Raw genomic sequence first — 27,277 nt, 5'->3', positions numbered from 1 at the left:
GTGCACAGCAGTGGGTTCCCAAGCAATTCAATTGATTTGATTGAAAAATGGGCATCACTTATTTTGGTGACAAAAGTAATGGAAGTGTGGATCATTCGTTAATCCTGGGCAACATCAGGTCTCCCTGCTAGTATTTAATGGTTCCTGTGGGGAAAAAAAATGATTAAGAAATAGTGTCCTTGTTTTAGAAAAACATATTGGTAAGTTGAATTAGTAAAAATTAGCTTTTAGTCTGCATTTGAGTTTTCATTTTTTTTTGGGGGGGGGGGGGTACAATTTTGGAAGATATACTTCCTCATCAGAATTTCAAATTAATATAGTTACAGACCTTTCCTCACCCACCCCTTTAAAAAAAGATGACAAAAAAAAATTCAAACTTAATTGCATTGTATGACCTAGAAGCTTATGATTTGTAATACTTCAAATTACCAATATAAACAATGCTTTCTAAGAATCTTTCATCTCGTATTCACATTGAAAATGCTCCAAAAAGATAGTCTTGAACTGTATCTTATTTGAAATTCTGATTAGGAAATATAGTTTCTAAAAATTAAACTAAAAAAAAGGATACTTAAATTGCATTGTATGATGTTCTAATGGCTTATTCACATTATCAATATAAACAATGTCTTCTAAGATGAGAACAGTGTTCACTTAACATTACCGCATGCTACATTCATCCTAAGTTCGCTACAACACTAGATGAATTTTAAACCCTACCAATATAAAAGGTACTTTACTGTATCTTTATTTGAAATTCTCATGAGAAGGTATATCTTTAATTTTTAAAAAGTAATACTAAATTGCATTGTATGGCATACTAATGACTTAATTCAAATTATTTTTATGTTCTTTTGTGAAAGTTAAGCCAGCTCATTTTGTCTCTTTCCCCTTTTAATTCTCAGAAAATTGAATCTTTTATTTCTTGAGTTGAGAAATGAAGTAACATTTTAAATTCCTCTACTGATGAAAACGGTGATATGTTTGGTTTTAATTAAATTTACACCAAGACTCAAACATGGAATTTAAGTTTTGAGTTTGAAGTTTCATACATTCCAGGGAGATGACTGGGGAGCACATATTGGTCCAAACGACTTTTTGTATTAATCTTTTCTAAGCTTTGTAGATTTTGGATTTCAAATGATTTTGACCTTGAAAATAATCGGCTGACTGAATATCAGTTGAGAATACGTTCTTGACAAATTGGCCATTTCAGTGGGTTTTTTATGTCTGACTTTGTTTTGGATAATCCTTGGAGGTCCCCTCTCTCAAGCATTGACTTCCCTCTTTGGGAAGGAGTTAGTTAATCACTAACTGCCTAAGGTACCCCTGCTGAGAAATACTGACAGGGCTGCCCAAGTTACTTTTAAAAGCCATCTTTTGCTTGAATGTTGGCTTTTTTTCCTTCTACCTTCCAACCATCTACGATTATTATACTTTGAGAGATGTATAAATATTGTAATGTTGTGACCCTTTGGCTGTGATCATAGCATAGTATCTGTTAACTGTGGCAAGCAGGGCAAGGTCAAAACATTGATTCGAGCGACAGCTGGATCGATTATTATGAATAGAAAAATAATTAGATTGGGAAAAAATGATTGACAGCTGAAATAATCACTACAAAAGGAATGTGAAAATAGAAAATGGATGTAAACATCGTTTTGGTTTGCATAAACTTGATTGAGGTTACATCAGCTGTTGGTTTAAGACACGTAATAAGATGTAGATTTGGAGAGATTCTAGTCGGTCGTTAGCTGGACATCAGAGAACGGATGACTCAAAAGAGAAAATTGGTCTCTCCATGACGTGGGGAGCGGCGTCATCTCGGGCAGCCAAGATGTAAAGATGTAATCTTTGAAGGTGTCAGTTGAAATCATGAAAATAAATGTTTGTATATTTCCAGGTATGTGTTGTTTATTTACATCTGTTAAAAAGAACTGTTTGTCTACAACTGTTTCAATACATCCACATCAATTGTTTCCTGTTAGAACTGTTGCATAAATGTTAAAATATACACACTAGAATATCAACTAAATGATGACATATACATACACGCATTTACGCGTACATGAATATGCAGAGAAAATGTAAAACCCACTATTCAACATGTACATCATTATGGAACATACACATTACTTTTTTTTTTTTTTTTTTTTTTTTTTTTTTTTTTTAGAGCTATAGTATATAACACTATTAGCTTTACATATTCTTCAATGAATGGGGGGGGGGTATGTTGCTGTTCTGTAGTTTAATAATTTGAAGTTGCATGTATATCTGTAAGGTGAGATGATTTTGATAATGGTAGTTTTTGCAGTCACCATCCTCTTACATATAGCATCTGGTATTCTCAGATAGTCGCCCCTCTGGTACTGAACAAGTTAGACGTTGCTTAACTTCAATGATCTAACAAGAACTGGAGTGTCAACGAGATTACATGCATAAATAATCGAGCTGCATTTATTTCTCTTTTTTTTTTTTTTTTTTTTTTTTTTTTTTTTACAAAGGCATCACCACATTATCAAGGCCCAGAGGCCACTCAAGGATAAGGGTTAAAGAGTGTACAGTAGAAATTGGTCAATATAGTAATCATTAGTAATGAAAATTTGGTAAATTTAATAACTTATATGGAACGGCTCATCAAGAACTTATTTACCTTAGACTTGAACACAACCATATTGTAGTCAGCCGGAAAGCAGGAAAACGGAAGACAATTCCACAGGCGTGCAGTTCTAAGAAAGAAGCTTTGTTCATGGAATCTATGTTTAAGTTTAGGCACAGATAAAGAGTGGGGGAAATTATTGATAGTGTTTACAGCTAGACGAGTGTTTACATCTTAAATGCTATGTGTATTTTATGATTTTTATTTTTCGGTTGTAGGATCAACACAATACTGCGAGCGATCCGGCAAAATCGGGCCACCGCCAGACGTTTACGGCATGCAATACAAGGCCAATTAGAAGCTTCAAAAGAAAAAAGTAAAAAGGTGATTAAGTGTATTCAACTTGAACTTTTGAAAATGAGCACATTATCACTAAAACTGACATAATTATAAAATTATATTAAATTTCAGTTAATCAATATTTGTTTCCCTAAATTTTTTTTCTTATATTTTCATTACACAAAATACATGCAAAAATATTCTTGAATTTTGTGCTTATGTTAATACTTCCATTTTCAATTAACTCTTCAAGTGACCTCTCTTATTACATTTTTGTCACTTTCACTCTTTACAACTGCATGTTGTTGGCCTTAGCCTCCTCCTCACTCTTCTTTTATACAATGTCTAACGCTCTTGTCTCCCTGCCCCTCTCGCTCTTATTAGTTAAAGGTGTTAAAACTAATAAAACTCTATTAAAATTCATTAAACTGAATATCATGGTGAAATAGTCCATTATAAATATAAGGAATAAAACCAAGTAGTAATACTATTTAAACTATAATTATAGAGAGGAGGGTGATGCATAGCAGTAGAAAGACTGTTTTTTTTTTTTGTTGTTGTTTTTTGTTTTTTTTTTTAGTTTTTTAATTTAACTAGCTTGACAAACTCACTTTTTTTTAATTCAAAAATTTAACCTGAGCTTGATGGGTTTTTTTTTTTTTTTTATGGATCACCATAGTCACAATTAGGAGGAACTAAAATGCAAACAATTGTAATCGTATGCCAGCTGTCGGGTTTGGAAAGGCTGTGTAACTGCTGTATATAACTTTGAAATTGTTTTCTGCAATCTTTTTATTTAGTTCGGCTGACTTAACTCATGTTTGCTCTCCCAGAAGGACCTAGCAGGACCCTAGTCATCATTTGCTAGCCACTTTTTGAGTTATCCATTTCTCAAATCTCATCTTCTGCTCTTTCTGAAATTGATGCTAAAAACTTTTTAATACATCAATTGTAAGCTCTTTACAAAGATGACATCACAGCACTTTGTACAAAGACTTGATATTTAATGGAGTAGTTTCTTCAATATCTTTGGTTTCTCATTCAGTATTTAATTTGTAATAGTTTTTTTTAGGCAAGGATGTTTTAGTATAAAAAAAATTATCTCTGCTGGAATCATCTATAAAATTCACAATCCTTTCTGAAATCTGACCAGACTTCATACAAATAAATGTCAATCTGTCTGACTTGTCCTTCAAGTTTCAGTTATAAATGTCCAACAGTCTTTGTTTTATCGTTGTTCAATGATATTCTAGAAATGTGCATCTGTGTTACAAGCACACCTGGATGCGATCTGCAAAATTGTCAACTCTGAAACGCTCCTTTTGACGCTGTCCTGTTTCCTTCTGCGATGGCTTTTGAATTGAAAAACATGTTTAATTTTAGAAATGTTTCCGATGGGTAGCTAATCTGTATAAAATCTGAGATGAAAAAGGGTATGGACAAAGAGCAAGATTCCTTTTCATGTGAACACAAATTTATGTGGGAATTCTAAAATATCTGGTAGATTTTATTGAGCGATTCCGGTTTCTGATTGGTTGCTAGCTGAATGTGGCTCCATTTAATTAGTCAGTTCCTATCACCAGTGTTTGTAAGTAGAACCTTCCAATTTTGATTAATCATACATTATTAATTATATTAAAAATATTGCAACAATGGCCCTCTTCAATTCAAGAATAGTTTATAGATTGTCTGGACGGACATTATTTTCAAAATAATTCCAGGAATAATACTTACTGAGGAGTATCACCAAAGCCATTCCAACAAGTTGTTTGAAGTGTTAAAAATTGCAACTCCATCAAATTTGTCTGCAAAGGCCGCTACACTACAAGTACAGTGCCTGGGTCGCAATATCAAAAGAAGGGAGATAATTCATCATTTTTGCTGGTTTGAAGATAGACTGAATGAATAGTCAGTTATGATTTAATGCTGAACACTATCTATGGTTGTTAAGAAATTTTGGGAAAAGAAAAATGCCTTGAGGGAATGAATAGAATGAGGCAAGATAGGATTGTGTCCGGGTTACTGATAATTCTGCAGATTATATCAATGTCTGCTTGTAATGCAGATGTGCACATAAGGAGTTTATACTTGACCAACATTAAAAAAAAAAACTTCAATCCTTTCTGCAATTCAATCATATTTAATACAAATGAAACTTCAGTTTATGATTGACTTGTCCAACAAGTTTCAGTTATGAATATCCAACAATCTATTTGATCATTGTTTCATATTTCTGTGTCATCAATCAAAAGTTGAACTGTAAACATATTTAAAAATCTGCTTAAATCAAACATCTTCGTTTTCTTTATTTTTTCCTTTTCTTTTTGTTACTGCAGCTATCAGAACATGAAGAACGGTTATTGCGTGTACGACAACTGCACAGTGAACTCCAATGGCAACAAATTAACCTCCAATCTCAGAAAAACAATCTTGATTGCTTAATAAATGACAATCACATCCGAAGTGAGTAACAAAATCAAAATAATTTATATTTTTTTATGATGAATATTTGTGGCATTTTATATACATTAATTCTTTGATATAAAGTGATTGCAGTCTCCCTCAATTTTTATTAATGTTAATCACTTTAATAAAAGATAATTACATCCACGTAGTCATATAACAAATACTGGTTTATATTCTTAAAAAAAAAATTGTATTTCTGCTCAATTTTAATATTTAATCCGGATTGATATTTGTCATAAAGGTGGAGAAACTTTTACTCCTACTCGGAAGTCCCCTTACAGCCGTTCATAGTAAATTTAATAACCCTCCCCTTTTTTTTTTTTTTTTTTTTTTTTTTCGCTGACCCACATTCAACTGTAGAAAGGTGGGAATTCTAGTCTAATCAGTCACCTGTTTTAGTTTATGTAACATAATTGACTCTATCATTTAACCTGCAGTATTTACAGACAGAAGTTGTAAGTTCTAACCTTCCCAGACCATAATTACTTTTTTTATTCTCCTTTTTGTTCACAAATTGAAAATATTTCTAAGTACAATATAAAGCATATTACTATAAGGCTAACATATCCACACTGAAAATTGCTATTTGTACATGATTGTCAAAAAAAACGTTCTTATTTATTGACTTGGTACAGTGTAATGCTATATGCATCTCTGTATGGTTAACAATTCTAATGTAAGTCTGTGCCAATTTAGTGTTTTGTAGAAATTGAAGAGAACCTTTTTAGATTTTGGTTTGATGTACCAGCAAGTACACCACTTATCAAGATCTTAAAGTCACTCAAGGATAAGGGTTAGTTTATCAGATGGACAGTAAAACACCATAAGGATTGATTTTTTTTTTTTTTTTTTTCCATCTTGTTGGAATCTTTCATGTTTCGCCATTAATATCAGAAGAGGTTGCAAAGATTCCATTTATTAAATTTTTTTTTTTAAGAATCCAAAAAACTCAAATGGGCCAGCATTGCAATACTAGATTTTGCATAGTCTAAGACGACCAAATTTTGGTCAATCCATTTCTATCTGGAATCATAGAAAAATACATTCTAATTCTGTTGAGCATCATTATTTGTGTTGAAATGTCAATGGTTTTCCTTCCTAGGAACATTCTTACAAGAACAACATGCCAAAATTAAGTGTGAACGTGTTGAATTGGAAGAGAAAAAGAAAAATCATAATTCAATGAGGTAAGTTAATTTTTGTCTTTTGCACTGATCTCTTTCAAATCATAGTTTATAGGACTTTTTTCTTCATTTTTCATAACTGTATTTTTTACTTTTTGCTGACTTTGGCTTTAGATGTAAACCAGCTTTTAATTCTTTTAATCATTTGTTTTAATGTCATCTGTAATAATCATACATGAAACATGTAAATATCTCCACTGGATAATTTGTAAAAAAAAAAAAAAAAAAAAAAGTGTAACAGCAAGTTCTGGGACCATATACCAAAAAACACTGTTAGAAAGAAGTCTTGCACTATGATTATGTAATTCCTATAGCTACTTAGTTAGAAAATGGAGCTGTTTAACTCCAACATCATATAGGACAAAAACGAGACAGTAGCAACCTTGGTTGAAGTCTGTGTCCCTAACGATGCAGCCTGAAACTGCTGTGAGAGAAAAGATAATGAAATATCAAGATTTTATGTACAACATGAAAAACTGGAACCATGGGAAGATCTCATTCCAGTAATTATAGGAGCTACCTGGCTCATGAAAGTTAGAAAAAAAAATTTAAAAAATAAAAAAAACTACTTGGGGAAATATATCCAGTGAACCAAGGGTAATTACACTTAACGGGATGGCTAGAATATTAAAGATCTCTTGCTTCAAGTCTCAGAAACAGTGGGTGAGTGTCTGGCATCCAGTAGGATCCCTATTAAAAACAATGATTCATGCTTGTACATATATCACGTTTACATGCATTTTAAAAAATGATTATCTAAGCAAAGGTTCAATAGGCAGTTATTGCAAAAATTCACTCCTGCTGCCAAATTTAAAGAAAAAATCAATTTGACATATTTTAAAATGAATTGTTCCAAAATTGTCAATTTGTCAATTTAACTAGTTCTTGTATTTTTATTTGTAATTTTAATCTAATCGTTACAAATCAAATAAGTAAATTTAAATTGACATTTTTTGTTTTTCTTTACCTAACAATTATTTATCTGGGGCAACTGTTTCTTTGATATTTAAGGTTTAATATTTATTTCCAGAGAATTACAAATTGTAATTTCCACAAATCTTATGAGTTATTAATAAATACAATTAATATTGAGTAACTATTGACACAATAAAATTAAATAGTAAATGTTTATTTGAACTTTTTAATCAACTAATACTTTCAAAGAATTGTATAATTTTTTTCTTTTTTTTTTATTATATAGAATTTATCCGAAATATTTAAAATTTTATCTATATCATCTAACATGGTTATTTTGATGGATTTTAATAGTTAGGTAGAAATTAGATTTAACATTTAAGCTAACAAATAAAAATTTGTTACTGACTTCATTTGTTATGGTTGTATTATTTCATTAGCAATATGTAATCATACTTTGGTGGTTGAACAACCCATGATCCGGTGACTAAAGAGATCATGTGGCTTGCAACACTTTACTTTTGCCCTTACTGGGCTAGACGCGCGATTGGAGAGGCCCAATCCAACCAATCAGCTGGTCATGTTAGCCCTTTCTCAAATATACAAAATCTGAATCGGGACCATCTTGCTGAGGAAGGATGCATACCCTTTTCTGTCCCCAGGTGAGTAACTATCTTGGGAATGATAGAATCTTAAATTATCAGTTATCAGCATGAGTATATTGACTATGTAGCCTTGATGTTACTAGGTGAATGGGTTTTCTCCTCGGCGCATATCCCTCATAGGACTCCAAGCTGAATGGGGAGCATAGCCAATGAAACACAAAACATTTACATATGGCACTTAACAAATCTCAAGCCATGTAATAGAGTTAAAGACTATATCCAGAATCTGATATGTATAGACACAGCGAAAAAGAGGAAATAACCACTTACTATTCAACGTACATAGTTCTTCAGCTGGTGAATGACAAACCCACTACCAAACTCCCGCCCTTCATAATAGAAAAATATCTTGCAGCGAATGTGGCTCCAAAATCAATCAAAGCAACTTGTAAGAATACCTTGATAGAAGTTAAAAACAAGAATTATGCAGAAAAATTGCTAAAAACCCACCACACAACATAAAAATAAGTGTATCCCCATAAATCTCTCGACACCTCAAAGGGAATGGTGAAAAGCCCAGAATTGGATAATTGTACAATAGATGAAATCAAACAAAACTTTTAAAAAAGAACAGCTTGTAACAGAAGTAAAGAGTTGCTATAAAGAAAAATAATCGAAATAAAAACTAACGCTAATACATTTAATTTTCCCAAACCTCCAACGAAAATTAAGATCAGGTACATAATGACTAAAGTGGTAATCTATATCCCTAAGTTATTTAGATGTTACAACTGCTAGAACTTGTGTAACAGTAGGTATCCCAAACCAAAATTTTATTTTCATCATATCTAAAAAAAAAAAAAAAAAAAAAAAAAAAAATTGTGGTCATATAGATTTTTGTAAACCATAAACAAAAATACCAAATTTAGTTTGGTAGCTCAATTAGCCGTCAAGTTATGATCGTTCAAAGTTTGTTGGAAATTTGCTATCATGGTCCAGAAGCCAAATTTCATAGTAGCTTACATTTTTAGTTATATACTAACAAGTAAAAAATCCTTATAAATGTAATGTCATCTTGTGGTAAATGAAAATTAATACTAATGAAAGCAATAATTATTAGATGAAACCAACTTAAACACTAGGCAAAATCCCACTACCAACGGGGGGGGGGGGAAAAGTGCAAATATGACACGGAAATGCAACTTTGACTATTCATATCAATTTCATTTTATTAGCTAATGTATTGAATCTTAATGATTCATAACACATTAGAGATCAAGATAATTTTTTCTTTCAATTATGAATTGATAAAACCACTCAATTGTGGATCATGTAAAAGCAGTTGAACAATTTCGTAAAAAGGGTTTAAAAAAAATGAGTCAAAAGTATACATTACTGAAATTGCTGTAAAAATGTAACGATTGGAGGTAGAAGCTTAAAACTTTGCAACATTATTAATTTTTGGGTGAGGAATTAAAAAAAAATGTTTGCCTTGTTTCTAATGACAAAACTTTTTGCCACAGAAATATTTTTACTTTGGGGAATTTAAACTCGTCAAAAAAAGGGCTGACAACAATAAAATTTAAAAATTTTTTATACAAAGTCACGGGTCATTTTTTTTTTTTTTTTTTTTTTTTTTTTTTTTTTTTTTTTTCAAGCATTGAAAAACTTTCAACTTCAAAGACAAGTAAACAAGTAAGATATTTTATAGGCAGAAGTCTTACTACAATTCCTTTCTTTATTGATTTTCTCTCAGAATTCTTTCATAAGCTTCTGCTATGGTAGATATATCAAGAACACTCCAAATTCTACCTTCACTTGAAACTGGCATTACCTTAAAACTCCATCTGTAAACAAATGCTGACTCTACTTGTGCAGTGTCATCTGATAAAGGCAATCGAAAAAAAAATCTTTTCTACCTTTGGTTTGCGATAAAAATTTTATTAGTGCTGATTGCAGATATAACCTCAATGACTTGGCCAATGTAAAAGTTGGTGTCAAATTATTAAAATTATATTTTCTTACGCAAACTTTTCAATAAATGTTTTTACAATTATATTTTGATAAATTTTTATGCAGTAAATGTTTTGGTTTTCAAATGGCACTCGCTAAGTTTAGACAATTATGAATATGTCATTTTCCGTTTTTTAATAACTAAATAAATACGTTTCATGACAAACTTTCCCATTTTCAATAATTAAATGGAAACATTTCCAATTAAACGGATATGTGTTCTCTTTCACTGTATTTACTTTTTTTCATAATTCTTTCCGGAAGTAATTAATATCTAGTTTAATTTTTTTGTTATTTCTAACTTCGGTCATAGTTTAAAATGCTGATTTCTCCCTTGGATTTTAACGACAGTTGCGCAAAAAAATGGCGCCTCCATTTTTGGCAATAAACTGTAGAAGTACCATCTCGGGAATTATTAAATAAACAAAAAAATTATTTTTACAGTGAAATTAATGTTTTCATTTACACACCACGTGCACATAACTTAATTATATTTTCAGTTATTTTTTAAGTAATGTACAGTGTAAATAAAAAATAATTTAACAAAATTTTCAAATTTATCAAAACGCTCGATAGAACATAAACAGAAAAAATGCACATTTTTATGTGAAATTAATTTTTCTATTTACACATAACTTGTTGCACCTAACTTAAAACTATATTTTGTTAATTTTCTTTTTTTTTTTTAAGTAATGTAAGTGTACAGTCTAATAAAAAAAAAATAATTTAACAAAATGTTAGATATAGCAAAAACGCCCGACAGAATATAAGAAATAAGTAAACAAAAAAAATGAGGCACATTTTTTAAAATGAAAAAAATTTTCCCTCAGTCACACGCAACTAAAACAACTAACATTATTTTTTAAATTGTAAATTTTCATTTCTTTTATTGACGCACTTGTCGCACTAAATAAACAAAAACAAACTCGCTTAAGAACTTTGATATAAACAGTGAAACCAGTTGTTTACGTTTTTATTGGATCTTGCGGCTGGTTTGCTCGTTATTTGCTCGTTCGTGCTGATACTTTGTACTTCAGTTACTTGTATTAAGTTGTAAATTTGGAGGTGTCGGTACAGTCACTTTTGTTAGTGGTGCTCCTTGATTTATGAGCGTAGTAATATGACACCAACAGATTATTAAAGAGGAGATATTTCTCTACAAAATGGTGCATTTTTTTTTGTTTTTTTTTTTTGTTTTGTTTTTGTTTTTTAATTGAATTTCTTTCATATTTCATTCACTGAAGTTTTCAAGTTGAATTTTTTTGTGAAAAACAACTTAAAACCTTTTTTTAAGCTCACCATATTGATAAATGACCTTTTTTTTTTTTTTCTTTAAAATGGTACTATTCTTTTATACCTTAACTCACAATATCGCGTGCACCAAATTTGCAAAAACATTTTTTTGTGTAAAAAAAAAAAAAAAAAAAAAGCAGCGTTCACAAAAATTAGTGACATAACTTGAGGTAGTCTGGAAAAAAAATTAAAGACACAAGAAAAAAAATTATATATCTATAAAGCAAAAAGATTAAATTTTATTTAAATAAAAACTTTATCAAAATAACCCAAAAAATAAACGAGATATTGCAAGTTGAAGTTAAGGGAAATTTAACTTTATTTACCAGTTTTCGCATCCTAAACTAGGCTAGTTTGGGATACCTAGTAACAGAAAGAAAAATTGTGGAATGGATGGATCTGACCACCAGGAAGCCACCTGCCAACAATTGAAATGCATAAACTGCCGAGTGAACATTCAGCTGACTCAAGATTCTGTGACGCATCGAAGAAAATGATAACAAAAATCAAACCCATCGAGAAGCCTAAAAAATTATCCAGTCCACCCTTACTCAAGAGTAACTCAACCACTGCAAACTACTTCCAATTCTGAATGTCAAAAGTGATCTTCTCATAAGAAAACTGGCAAATATAAATTCAAATGAACTCCTAACCTTCGTAATAGAACTACAGAACTCCACTCGAGTCTAAACAATCTCCACCCTAAAACCCTACGCACACAACAAAAAAAAAATACTCCAGCAACAATTAACACCATCACAAGTCTCACAACAAGAAAAGTCAACACAAAATACTCAAATCTATCTGAAATCCAGATCAACAAGATCTCCAGAAAAACAACCTTGCTGTACGGATACCACACAAGCAAAGACAAATCCCAGTATAAAGTTCTCGCCCAAATCTAAATGTTGTAACAAGCCATGTCAACAATCCCAATCCAGACACAAACAAGAAACAAAAACTACAAACGTAATGCCTGAATTAAGCAACAGGTATAGCACACTAGAAGAAATGGAATTGGAAGAAATTCTTCTAAACACCACAAACAAATCTCGTAGAACAGAAAATTTTTAAAATGCAAGACCTGACATAGGTCACATGGTAATGGAATGCTTGACTGCAAAAAATGTAAGAACATTTGCAGGAAAAGTAGCAACAAACCTCGCACAGTTATTCAAAGAAGTGTCTGCCCCTCAACTAATAGAGAATTTAAAAAAAAAAAAAAATTTCCAACGCATATAAAAAAAAAAAAAACTAACAGAAATTGGTTTGACAATAACATTAAGCAAACTATTACTGACTTAAATTTTATTCCGACAAACTAATCACTTTCTGATTGTACAAACTATAAACGCATATAAACCATATCTGGCATAAAATGATCCACTGCGGTTTATTTGCCGTAAAACCAAACTGCTCCTTCTCCAAGGTGGATAACTTGAGACTTCAAACTTGTAGGTATTTCTATATATATTTTACGAGTTCTCATTCATTACTTAAGAATGATTTGCTTTATAAAAATAAAACTAATCGTTTTTTTTTTTTTTTTCTTTTGTAAACGTTCATTTCATCATGAAACATTTACAGATTTTTTTTTTAGACAAGAACCAAAAAATTTCAAATTGTGTGTGTCCTGTCTTTTTAATGGTAACAATTTATCATTTTGCTCTATTTTAAGTTATTAGATATTGAATAACGTGAAAGAAAAACATTCAGATTGCTATTCTCGTCTTAGTTATTTTTACGTTTTTGCTAATGTAATCTCCATCTTCAGCTGCATTTTTATCAAATCCAAAAACCTAATATAGAATTTCAAACTTTATTTAATGAGTATAAATTGTTCTTGTTCCAGTAACCTTAAGCGTGTAAAAGTGCTATTTTTTATATCATTCGTTATCGCCTGTAGTAAGAATTGAACCTCGAACTACTAGAATACTGTCACTTAGAAGTGATTGTTAATGCTTTTAACCATCATACAATGTCAATGATTTTAATATGAACAAGTTGTGAAAATAACCAAGATGAGAACACTAGTCCAAAGAATTCAAATTCTCATTCTTTATCTTAAATTCCAAAACCTTAAAATAATTGTAATGGATTTTCGATATTCTTATAGACATTTCATGTCAATAATTTAGTAACTAAAATTACAGATAAAGTAAATCTTCAATTTTAATATTTCTTGTATAAATGATTTTAAGTGTTCTTATACATAAAAACAGCGAAATACTGAATTGCCTTTTTTGTTTCTCCCGACCAAACTTGTTTAGTAAATATATTACTAAAACTTGAGTGCATCTCCAGTTTTCATCAATATCAAATCTTTTTTCTTCTCTGATCCACTGGATCAGGCCAGTCAGAAGATATTGATTTCCTGACTTAAAATATACCAAACATATATTTTTTTTTCCTGTCTCTTGCAAAACTTAATCAATATTTGAAGAAACAACCTGAAGCATTTGTTTTTAAATTACTGTATTTGTCATTAAATAACCTGAAGGGTTGATATGCCATAAAGTAAAACAAACGGTTTTCCCTTAATTTCAACACTGACTCATCACATGCATTTTTGTTTCTATTGTAGCCTTCCAAAATCTGTGCTGTCATATTTATTATAACCATTATTTTGAAGCTTCCTTAATCGTTTCTAGTCATCATTTAAAAACTCCCTTTTAGTAAGAGTAACCCCCCTGCTGTTTCCACATCCTGCTATCCTTTCCCAATGAAGCAGTTCCGAATTAAGTTCTTCATGGTTGTTCTACAACAGTCTCTGTCCATAGTGATGCTGATCTCTTGTTTTTTACATTTGTATCAGCGGAGATGTCGTTTCGAATATAATTGGTTTCTCCAGCTACTTAGATGACTTGTCCTCCTGGGGCGTTAAAGTGGCCAATGTTAACGCGGATTCCACCCTCATGGAAGAGAAAGTCACTAATGTAGAATCACCCCCGCTACAGGACCCACAAGATATACCCACAACTCAGATTGAAGATGTTAACAAAAAGATGACGACAAAAAATGACAAAGCTCAATTCTATAATGCCCTGTAAGTCAAATTGGTTTTAATTATTATTATAAGGTTTATTTCATCAGCAACTCTCTCTTAAAACATTTTGGATTTAATCTCTTATTTTTCCTTTCTTCCCGCTTTTCTCTAGACTAAATATTTTTCACATAAAATACTTAATCTCATTAAAACCATTCAACAATCTTGCTGGGGTATGGACAAAAACATTCAATGCTAATCCTTTAAACTAATTCAAAAGTTGAAATCAAAACTAAAAGGTTTTTTTTTTTTTTTTTTTTTTTTTTTTTTTTTTTAACACTTGTAGACCTTGCATCAATGGAAATCATTCAAAATTTAAACAAGTACTTGTATTTTTGTTAAACTTCAAAAAAAAATCTAAGCTCTATGACATAAACAAAAATATTTCCATTTCTCCTTTCAATTTTAACATGTAAAAATTTCAATTTTTGATTTAAAGGTAATCGTATTATAAGTTTTTGATTTGAACATTTCTAATAAAATAAATGCACAAATAAAATATATTCGTTTTTGTCTTCTGTAAATTTTAGAGAAAATGTAAAATTAATGTAAAGACATGGCTTTGAATTTTTTGTAAAACATTAAATTGGTTTTCATACCAAACTTTGACTGTACTGATTTCGGATGTTTTCTTATACATCAGAAATCAGTACAAAACAAAAAAACATACACAAATCTTTAACAATTCTTTATACTCTATTTTAAAAAAAAAAAAAAAAAAAAAAAAATCAAATTTGAAAAGGAAGGATCGAAGCATGTTTTTGTAACAGATTTTGACTTCAATAATAATCCTCCAATTTTATCTGCTTTCTTTTTCCATCTCCTATTTTTATTTGTTGCCATCTTTTTATTCAATTTCCAATTTTTTCTACTCTATTGATATTAGAAAACATGTTATCTCTTTATCAGGTCTTGTATTTTTTTTTTTTTTTCTTTGCTGGTTTTATGTGAAAAGGATTTAGAAAATTGAGTATTTTTTGCACCTTCATCTTTGTGGCCTTTCTTTACTTAAAGAATTGGTGCAAGTCCAATTAAGTCTACTTAAAAAAAAAAAAATCCACTTTATGAGGAAGCGAAAACATCTTAATCTGCCATATTTAATAGATAATCTTTATCGAGGAGTGGACATGACCTAGACTTGCCTCATCCCTGCCATAAATTCATCTTTGTCTGACATGTAGTTAGTTTGAAAATTAAATAAATATCAAAAGCATAGATTCCTTGTGAAAATCAAACTCTCAATCTCTTTACTAGTTCTTTCACTGCAATAAACAAATTCACGTTAAGAAAAACTGAGCCAATATCTAATTTCATGAAATCTGCTGTCTTAAAATATTGTAAAGGAGAAAGTGAAGTGATTTGTGAGCTGCATTATATTTGCCTCTGATTGGCATCTTCCACGTATCCCCCCCCCCCCCCGCTCCATTTCAAAGCAACCTTTTTACTTGACTCTACTCTCTCCTCTCCTCACCTTTTATAACTATCTTTTTTTTTTTTCTTTTTTTTTCTTCAGAGAACATGTGGTTAAAGAAAATGCCCAGCTGTGGATTAGGCGGAAACAATTAATAACTGAATTAGCTGAATATATTTATCCTATAACTGAGGTAAGTTTTCCATTTCCCTTATATTCTGAAGAATGGTTAATGTGACATGAATACTAGTGACAAACCAGGTTCAAATCTTGTTGAATCTAATTCATTTATGGGTAAAATAAGTTGATGTACAACGAATCCTTGTGAAAAAAATAAGTGTCTACAGATCCATAGTTGAAAAGGAGTTAAGCTGATGAAATTGAAATCTCAACAACTAGGAATAAATATTTTGGACGTGGTCGTGTGATGAAAAAAAATGACATGATGTGGTCGTGTGATAAAAAAAAAAAAAATCATTATGACAGATGACGTGGTCGTGTGATGAAGAAAAAATCATGACAGATGAGTAGAAATCAGCGTATTTGATAATTATAAAAAAATTGATCCATCTTTTTAATGTTTTTGTTTCCCCAAGATGTTGTGGGGAAAACCAGCTCCCCATAAAAAGGGGATTGTCCAAATTGAATAGAAATTGTCTGATATAAGGAGAAACTCCACATTGATCAAATCTGATTGCTTTCAGACGTTTCCGGAAAAATGCTGCCAGAATTAGTTTCGCTTTTATTATACGAAAAAGCTTAATGCACATGTGACAATCGAAAAATGTTGAATATTTATCTTTTCTAAGTCGAGTAAATTAAATAGACAGGCGACCCTCGTTAACTCTTAGATATTATGATTTAGACGTGATATAAAAAGTTTTAAGGAGCCAACCGAGAAGTCAGCGAAAAAAGCTTTTTACAGACATGCACAAAAAGCGAACATACATACACACATTTTCGCTTTTATATATATATATATATATATATAGATTAAACACTGAAACATCAATTTTATCACTTTTTCAGAGTGTACACACACGCACACGTGGATGTATGTGTAATATATATATATTAGTGCATAACCAATAAGGAAAAGGCAAAAAAGACAGGTTAATTTAAAGATTAACATGGAGTCATGATTAGATTCAATGTTTTGCATTAAGTACAAGCCTTATCAAGAATAAACTTGTTGAATTAAGTCTTTTTTTTTTTTTTTTTTTTTTTTTTAATAAAGTCGATTTTACTCATACCAAAGCATTGAATGCTGTGGTCAGAGTAACATCTGTCTTTAAACCAACAGCATCTCTTAAAGTGTGCATTCAAAATATTGTAACTAGGTATGCAAACAAAACCGATCAAATCTTTTAAAGATGAAAATTATCTTGAAATATTGGTCATTTACAAATGCATGTAAAATGATGTTAAACAAAATATGAAGAATAAATGAACTGAACACAATTTGCATTCATATTTAATGCTGAATTGTGACAACTCGTAGCACTAAAATTTTGTAGTTTTTATATAAATTGCTAAGATTTCATTTGTGTCATTCATTGTTGATAGCTGAATATTTTAATTAGATGTTTTTTAGAAAAATGAAAAATTATTATACACTTAAAATTGTCCACATTGATAAAACTTAATTTTCTTATACATTTGAACAAATTAAATGAAATAAGAAAAAAATTGAATGTAAAAACCTGTAAATGTTTTGGCTTACTGTTTGTTTTTGTTTTTGTTTTTTTTAAATATCTCCGTTTTAATTTTCAAAGTCCTTTGCTTATAAACTTCATGCTGATAATTTTATTTTTTGTTTATTATTTAATCTGCTGAAACTGAATATTTAAGTGTCTTGGGTTTTGATCCTCTTTTATTTAATTCCTTAGTCAAGGTCTTACTCAGGGCAAAAATAATTTTGATTAAAATTAGAACATAAATCTCCATCTCACTTCACCTGCTCCCTCTTCTGCACCTAACCCATTGCTTTCTTATACTTAGGGGATTAGAACAAGAGTCTAAAGAGTAGAGTATATTTTAATGCATTAGTACATTCATTAATACAATTAAAAGAAAACAGTGCTTGTTGTAATGTAGATATATAATAAGCTCGATAGGCATTTATATATCCTAGAACTATTTTAATATTAAGATGATTGATAATTAAAATTAAAAATCTGTTTCATAAGGAAGAACAAACAAAATCAATAAATTGTATGATCGTTTCAGAAACTGTTTTTGTGATAGACATTGAGTCTTGGACAATAATTTTATCATAGTTTTTTGAAACAGTTCCCTCATCAGCAAAAATATTGGGTGGGTCTTTTTTTTTCTAAAGACACCAAAAATAAGGCAGATGTATCTTTTAATGGTTCACCTTCTAAAAGTCGTACGTATCATCGTCAATGCATTCATTTGGATGGTAAATGAAAATATATATATATATATATATATATATATATGAACTTTGTGTGCGAGTTTGTTCCCTATGGACTCTAAAAAGACTGGGGTGATTTTTATGAAATTTCACACAAAAGTACTTTATGTGCCTGGCAGTGTTCTTAGATAGGTTTTGTATCAGAATGTCTTCAATAAGCATCGATAATCAAAATAATCCAGTGAAAGAAGGAACGGACGATTTTGATTAGTTAACCTTACACAGCCTAACCTCACAAGTGCATTTGAGAAGTTTTCATTACCACACAAGCCAAAAGGTTTGACATATAAAATGAACAGTAGGTTCTCTACAGTGCAATGGAGATTCCACTGTATTGTGAATTGTCACCGTGGGGAGGCATGTGAAGCTTCTTCCCAGTGCACTGAGAAGGGTCTCAAACTAAAGCAGGTAATCACTTGATTTGATTGAAAAATGGGCTATTTCAATGACCATAAAATGTAGGAGTGACTCGTTTGGTCCTCATTCAATCTGGACCAATGTCAAATCTTCCTGCTAGTGTATATATAATTATAAAACTCAAATGACCTTGTAACTATCTATGTAACCCACTTTCCGGTTTACGATATCCGGTTGCGCATGCGCACATAAACATTAACCCATAACAATGTAAACAAATATAAACACAAATCGCTTCTTTTGCAGATTTTGACCTCCGCACTGAAATATTAACGGTATTATTTCAAAATTATTATTTAACATAGGAAGAGTGGGGTTTAAAATAACTTAAACCTAATACAGAAATGAACGATGTAAAAAAAAAAAAAAAAAAAAAAAAACTTAAAAAAAAACATATCAAAATTTAACTATGAGTATTATGGTATCTGTTCAGTGCACATTTACCTATAAGTATGGCCAACCACTTATAATTCAGTAACTGTAAAAAAAATTTTTTCAAAAATAATCAATTATAATAAACAGAACAACTCATAGAAATCTATCTATATTCTTTTCATTTTAACAGAAACATTTCTATGAAAGTATATTATGTCAAAAAAAAAACTTTTCTTTACGTCACAAGTGTCACGCTCATACATGAATTCCGTAGCTAATATAGGATACTGACCCAACGGGTCACGGGTAGTCTAGTATATTATATATATTTCTCAGGTAATGAGTCAACATAAGGGAAGTAACTCCTTGATGAAAAATTCATCACTTTTTATTATTATACATTATTTATCCGAGACAATGCTGATCAAGAATATGGCAAATCCTAACTGGACATGCACATATACACAACTAACTTTTATATAATAGATTATTATTCGCTTATTATGTTTTTTCAAGATGAGTCACTGTTTTATTAATTTTTTGTAATACCATGTCTTAATCTTTTTTAGAATTCCAAAAAAGAATTTTTCATCTGTGATGTAAAACTTCCAAATGCTGAGGAAATACAAGGCAAGTCACTTTTCTTACAATTGGTATCAACTTTGCTATTTACTTTTTGTCATCCAAATATTTTTCATTCTTTTTCATAAAGTTATTTTAAATATCTCTTATTTACTACAAACAAGACTAATTGCTACTGGGATATAAGGGATTATTATTAAGTAGGGAGTTGAGCAGCAAGATATGTTTGCATTACATTTAAATTTCTGCATGTTAGTACAGAGAAGCAGGAAACCAGAAGGGAATTCCAAAATCTAGAAATGCAAGAAATTAAAGTAGGATGTCTGGAATCTCTACAGTGAAGAGGTGAGATTTTGTTGAGTTTGGGGGAGGGAGTATTTATGTCAGACACCAGTGCTACAAGTTTGTTGGAGCACTTTCCATTAAAGTATTTCTAAGTTGTTAGTTTGTGCATAGCAAATTTTAAATTTTGTGACAAAGAAAAAAAAAAAACTAAAAGCCGTTAGAAGGCTTTATATATATTGTGTTTTTGTTTTTATCTTACTAGTTGCCATAAATCTAAATATTACGTGGTGGTGTCTAAAATTGTCATTTGATGCCACAAAAATATGAAATTTTCTTTTTGAAGCAGTTTCAATTTGTATTTGAAACTTAAAGTAATGAAGCCATTTCTTTGCATTGTATATATGACTTTTAACAACTTTAATTTTCAAATAGAAATTTCAACAATGCTTCAGATAAACAATTTTCATTAAATATCAGTTATTTTTACTCTTTTTTTATTCATCACCTGCTCATACTACTCCTCTGTCAATTTTCCTGCTATTACACTGCCCCACGCAAGGGATACAATTTCAGGGCTTTCAACACCCTACTGTCTATATCCACTCGCATTGACCATCTCCCTTGATTTGCGTGATACTCTTTCATACAGGCCATGATGATACCATGATTGCTGCTGGACTTGGTTACACGTGTCACATGATTTTGATGCTGTCTCGTATTTTAAACTTGCCGCTGCGATATCCTGTTGACTACCGGGGTTCTCGGTCCCAAATCAAGGATCATATTCACACGAAATTGACTGAGAAAGAACGGAAGTAAGTCCCTATATTTATTTGTTTTTAAGTGTTCAATAATTAGACCATTCAGTTTTGTAATGTTTGTGATGTATCGCATGATGCTGCATTCTAAGAACTATCTTTTTAGAAATGCTTGGGTTATTGGTGAAGTAGGTATGATGATTTAAAACTCAAACTACAATGTGTTCATCACTGATAATTGATTTCAGAACATCTTGTAGATATACAATTGTGTTCATAAGTCATTAGATGTAGGAACAGTGTTTGGTACATTTATGAATTCTTGAAAGTATTTTAATGACTAAATATACTGTATAATCACGGCAACATATTAGTTCTCATTAGATCACCAAAGTTAAGTAATACGGAGTCTGCCAGTACCAGATAAGTGACCATTGTGAAATATAAGATGCTGTATGCTGACCGAACATCTCCCTGTAAAAACTGCAGCAACCTAACATCCTCTCTTCCCTGAAGACTGCTTGTGAATTTGATGTACCTATAGGACTTCCTCCTTTGAAGGAAGTCCGGTTAACCTATCTAGAGTGAGTGCCATTTCAGTTTTAATGCTTTGGATTAGGGAAGGGTCCAAAAATTGGAGAGTTGGGATTTGGATTATTGTTACTTTGGTTGGTTCTTACGTTTCAGACAATATATAACCTGATTTTTTTCAAGTACACCATTTTAAACGGAAACTACACATAATTTCAAACTAAACCTTTTATTTAATCTATAGCGGTAAGTTGTTCTTGTCCTGTCAGCTATAACCCGGTGGAAGCTCCCATTTATAATATTGATTATTATTGATCCTTAACCTCCAAAAGACTCTCCTCCTCTGTTTCCTTTCCAGCCAACTACCCCCTGACTGTTAAACTTGGTTTCAGTGTTTTTGATGCAATTACCAGTAAGAATGAAAAGTATTTTAATTCCCACTCCCGGCCCACCCAAAGTATGAATGTTATTCCTGGTGACCCCAAGAGAATGAATATTAGTGTTTTTCCTAGTGCTACCAGATTAGACTGTCTGAAGATATTGGTTTCCTAACTTAAATGCACCAAACATTGATATTATTTGTTTTTTCTTTACAAAAGAACACTAAATATTTGAAGAATTTGATGCATATAACTTTTTTCTTTTTCTTTTTTTTTTTTTTTTTTTTTTTTTTTTTTTTTTTTTTTTTTTCATAACCAGTTCGGCCTCCTACTAAATCCATAAATATAAGGTTTGCAAGTGTATTTTGTGTAGTTTTGACTTTTAGTTTAATACATGCAAACATGCGACCTACCTTAGATATAGAATTACTAGTTTATATTATATAGTGTTCCAGACAAATTTGATCATTTAAATGGTCATTTCGTTTTAAAAAGAACCGTTTGAATTATTTAATAGCACTAAAGTGCTACAGATAACTGTTCTGTATGTTGATGATGGGTTTGAGAGTTGAAGATCACGAACTGCAAAATGTCAAAATATTGGAAAGGAGTAGCATGCATCATGATTCATGGCAAAAATTTGTAGATCTTGACTACAACTCTGCGAGAATTGCAATGGAAATGTGGACGCAGTGGCATTTTCTTCACAATAAAATTTGCAGAGGAGCTGCAATAAAAATCCTGCAAAATCCAGGCAAAACAATCCTTAGTGAGATAAGTGTTAGTGTGGCAACAATGAAGAAATACTGATCTTCATGAGAACCAACTCACGAAAACCGATAATGTCACTGGCTGTCATGTTGCGTATACTTGATTCTTATTTACACACTGCACAAAACAAATGTCAGTGTGATTATGCTGAAATAGACAATGAGAATCGTGTTTAAAGAAACAATTTTGTCATGTTAATATACATCTAGTATTATAATTAATAACATTTATAACATAAAATACATAGATAAATGAATATAGCAGAACATAATGAAAGGGAAATTTCTTGATAGTATTTTTACTTTTTTACTAATCATTTTTGATTTCTTGTATTTTCAGTTTTCCTTTGTACAGTAAAGGAAAGAAGGATTTCTACTTTCAATACGGTGTTTTCCTTTTAAATAAAAACATCAGTCAGGTAAGATAAAAAATAGTCTCACAATTTTCCAAGAACAATACAATAATTATGTTAGACTATTTAAGTATATAAACAAAACTCCATAAATTTAGAGGAATAGTAGCAATTTTTTTTTTTTTTTCTCAAATTTTCATGGTCTTGGAAATCTCTACAGAATTTTAGTTTAAACTATATAAAGTCTCTGTGGTTGTCAAGAGTATCTGCTACTATTACTTCCGGTCAGTTTTGATTCGTGGTTAAAAGAATTTATCTTAAAGACTTCAAGAAGATTTTTTTTTTTTTTTTTTTTTTTTTTCACCCCAAACAAGGCACACATCGCCACTGATGTAGGGTCTACTATCAGACATACGTTGCAAGGATACTATGTAGGGAGTTGAGCAGTGAGATGTCTGTTCACATTACCCTTGAACTTCTGCATGTACAGTTGGGAAACAGGAACCCGGAAGGCAATTCCAAAGTCTAGCAGTCCTGAAGAAGCTATTTGAGTAGAAGGCTCTTACATATAGGGGTGGGACTTTACTGTTTGTCGGCAGTATTTATGTCGAGTGCAACATTTCATTGATGGGACAGAGGTTGGAGCTTAGATGACAATGCAGGACCTATCAGGTTGCCGACTCTTTTGAACCCTGTCCAGGACTGAGACTAGTAGCAGATGCACCAGCTCAAATGTGACAACAGTACTTCATACATAGGCGAATGGTGGCCTTGTAGCGGTACAGGATGTTTTCAGGCGTGAGTAACGTCCTAACATGGTAGAGAGCCCACCTTTGCAGCAGCCTTGGCAATGCTCTCAATTTATCTGTTCCAACTCATGTTTCCTGTGACAGTTAAGCTGAGGAGTTTGAACAAAGTACTTTCAGGTAATGTAACTTTAGTCAAAGCTATTGATTTTCAAACTAAATCTTGTTTTATTATGTATGGATAATTCAAACTTTTGTATTTTACACAAGTCATATATATATATATATATATATATATATGAGAGAGTGGTATTACTATCAAGTTAATATCTCTTATACCAAAATGACTAATGAACTTACTATGGAGCTTACAATATGCAGATCATTTCAATTGTGGCAGACACGCATCAGAAGCAGGAGAGGCTATTTACACAATTACTGTACAGGTGTATGGTAGACTTAGTTGCTTTATGAATAGGACAAAAACTTAAGTGGTATTCACTAATCTTCAACAAACCACTCATAATGGAATCATTCAAAGATTTAGGAAGTTTCCTCTGACTTCAGCATTGGCAGGGAAATTCTAAACTGAATTAGACAAGCATCCTCTTTCTGAGAGACCTGAAACAAAGATTAATCTCTTTATTATTTGTGGACTTTATAGTTATTGCTAGCCTGGATGCCCAGGTGTTTGTAGGTGTGTTAAGCCAAAAAAAAATTGTAGTTGGCAGGTAGGCTCGAACCCATGGTGCGAAGGCGAAAAAGAAAGTGGAGGTGTGTGTAAGGGTGTTGGTTGAGAAAAAAGAAAATTGCGAGCGCAAAAAAAAAGTGGTAGTAGGAGGCTCGATCCCGTACCACAAAGGAGGAAAATAAAATGAAAAAAAAAAGTGATATCTTTACTGTTATGTCCACCATCAACTGGAAGTGATGTAGGTTCAAATTAAGGCTAGACAATCGAAAAGAGGCGATGACTTTCGAAAATATTGGCGAAAAAAAGCAAGCCCTTCCTGTAGAAAAGTGCCCAGTTGAGGATGAAGAAATTAATGTTTTTAGCCAATTTTTCGATATGTCATGTTTGAGCTTCAAAATGATACCAATCTCATAAAAATCCGTCGCCTCTGTCGAAAGTTTACATTTAAACCAACAGGTGAGATTTATATTATAGATTACAACTCCTATACAACTGCAATGCATAAACCCTGTAGAATGTGTCGAGATTCCATCTCAAATGCCTACATTGCATATCCTGAATCTGTTGACATGACAATGCTCCATGCATAAATAGTATGCATAACCAATTGTGTATGGAGGTTACAATCTCTTAGACAACTCATCAGGATATCAACATGATTTTTGATTCATGACCAAACATTTAGCAAAAGACATTTTCCTGAATAAACATGAAATATTTCTTCCCTAAATCGGAGTTTTCTCCAAAGCTGCAAAGAAAAACTACAGAGTAAACTAAATGTGTGAATTTGTAAAGCCAAAACTAGAAAAGATGAAAGCAATCTGGAAATTAAATCATCCTACAGAGATGAAATGTGCCGTCTTTCGAGACCATTACAACGATCACAAGGGAAATAACTAATAAAGTTATCACCCTTTATGGATCCTGAAAAACTGGGGAGTTTCGAAGAGGAGCCAGGGACAATATGGCTGATTCGTTTGACGCCTGAATATCATTCTGTAGATAATTGTTTCTGTCATGAATAAATTGTATGTAATTTTAAATGAGCTTGTCTACTTGAATATACCATAATTCCAACAAGCTTTTTTTTCAGACGCAACAAAAACTGGGGACATGGATGAGATTAGATTAAATACCAAACTTCCAAAACAAAACTCACGTGGTGATAATTAAAAAAAAAAAAAAAAAAAAAAACACTGGAAAATTTATTTTCTGCACAAACGGAGAAAAAGTAACATGGCAAATATCGCTTGGTCATTCAATATTGTCTGTAATTAATATTTCTGCCACAAATAAATTGTATTTAACTTACAAGTGGAATTTCATAATTCCAACAAACCATTTTCTCCAGACACAAGAGAGCCATTGTTACATCAGTTTTTATTTGTTTTTTGCTTTTGATATGGGAGTAGCACCTGAATTTTTACCAAAACATTAGAAAAGAAAATTGATGGTGTGTACACCAGGATGCTAAGAACATCTCATGGATGCAGCACTTCATGGGAGAGAGCAACTCCTAAGGACATCTCATCTCTGCCTTGATCAGAGAAAGAGGAACCAGATTTGTTGGTCACTGCTGGAGGGCTAAACATGAAATTCATCAATGGTGTTTTTTGTTTTTTTTTTGTGGATGCCAAAACAGAAATGTAGTTCAGTGAGGCAACCGCATAGACTCATGATGCACCTGTAAAGACATGCCTGATAAAGGATAGAGCAAGATGGCTACAGGAGGATCTGTGACACTACAACAATTACATGATAAAAAAAATTATTCCTAATTTGTATTGGTAAAGTCTTTTTTCATTAAATACATAATTCAAACTTTTTTCAAATCCATTACACTTTTCTTATCGATAAACTTTTGCCTTAAGATTACAAACAGCAGATTTACTTTCCCTAACTAATAAACAAATAATTGTTGGCTCCTTGTCTCAAGAAACAATGGATACTTTCTGATAATAGTAGCTACGCAGTTTATGAGGCAAGTGTTGTGCAATCTAAAGCTTAATACTTGTTTAATAAAGAAATGTTAATAATTTTCAAGGTTATAATCTGTCACCTGTTGATTCAGTTTTTTTTATATTCTTTCAGCTTCGATGGTATTGTGGACTTGGAACGGCTGATCTTCGGTTAACTTTACCAAACCTCAAATCACTTTTGGAACTTCGCTTAGGTGTTAGGAAGTATGTTTTCATTTTTCTGAATTTTTTTTGGATGACAATTGATAATTTGGGTTATTCAGATTGCTGTTATCTTGAGTGCTGAACTCACAGAATGAGTATTAAATAAAGCGTTTCATGCAGATTTCCTGAATTCAACGGAAAGATTCTCATTTGACAAGATACATCTAAAGCTCAGAGGTTACAGTAGTCTGAATAATCCAAATGTGTTTTTCATTTATGCATTAATTTTCTTAAAACAATGCTGATAACTTAATTATTCAGTGGATTGATGAAATACTAATCAAATAAGTTTCTCTTTAATTCAGTACGCAAAAAAAAAAAAAAAAAAAAAAATGAACACTTTTTTTTTTTTTTTTTTTTTTTTTTTCTTTTTTTAGTTCACCTCAAAAAAAGGTTCATTGCCACTGAGACGGAAGAGTTTATTGTAAATTAAGAATCCATTTAGAAGGCACATTTGAGAGTTGTGCAGTGAGGTGTTTAACATTACATTTAAATTTGTCTGGTTAGTCTGAGAAACAATAAGCAGGAAGGGAATTCAAAAGGCAACAGTATGAAGAAGAAAACTATGTACTTGTGCAGTTTACAGACCATGTTGAAATACCATTAGAAAGTCATTCTTAACATGGATAGAGGGATTTTTTAACTGTTTAATTTCACCTAACAATTTAATAAACAAGATACCATAAAAATTAACTTTAATTAGAAAATACCATCTTAAAGAATAACAGTTTATAAACTGCACAAGTAGTTGCTTTCTAATATTTAAGGACCTCTACAGTGAATGGGTGGGACTTTGCTTATTGAGTTGGTCAGAAGTATTTAAAGGGGGGGGGTGCAGCAAGTTCTTGCAAAATAAGCACAAAGACGCAACATTACAGCAATGATATTATTAAACCCT

At 31.4% G+C, this 27,277-nt stretch overlaps 1 protein-coding gene across 2 annotated transcripts in view; it reads left to right on the top strand.

Moving 5' to 3' along the window:
• The window catches only part of LOC145246810 (UV radiation resistance-associated protein-like), an 85,754-nt gene that overhangs the window by 48,177 nt on the left and 10,300 nt on the right, over positions 1-27,277 (top strand). Inside the window, exons 9-17 of one of the 2 annotated variants that reach the window (XM_080108629.1) lie at positions 2,878-2,983; positions 5,275-5,401; positions 6,507-6,591; positions 14,230-14,460; positions 15,974-16,064; positions 19,670-19,730; positions 20,617-20,782; positions 22,747-22,825; positions 26,288-26,379. In XM_080108629.1, coding sequence (XP_079964755.1) covers positions 2,878-2,983; positions 5,275-5,401; positions 6,507-6,591; positions 14,230-14,460; positions 15,974-16,064; positions 19,670-19,730; positions 20,617-20,782; positions 22,747-22,825; positions 26,288-26,379 — 1,038 coding nt within the window. The remainder of the gene's footprint in view (positions 1-2,877; positions 2,984-5,274; positions 5,402-6,506; positions 6,592-14,229; positions 14,461-15,973; positions 16,065-19,669; positions 19,731-20,616; positions 20,783-22,746; positions 22,826-26,287; positions 26,380-27,277) is intronic. The other variant, XM_080108630.1, reaches the window with a different exon arrangement.

Source organism: Euprymna scolopes, chromosome 24 (assembly GCF_053919585.1).
Source record: "Euprymna scolopes isolate OS-2025 chromosome 24, ASM5391958v1, whole genome shotgun sequence".
NCBI lineage: Eukaryota > Metazoa > Mollusca > Cephalopoda > Sepiida > Sepiolidae > Euprymna > Euprymna scolopes.
This window is presented reverse-complemented; position numbering and strand designations above follow the sequence as displayed.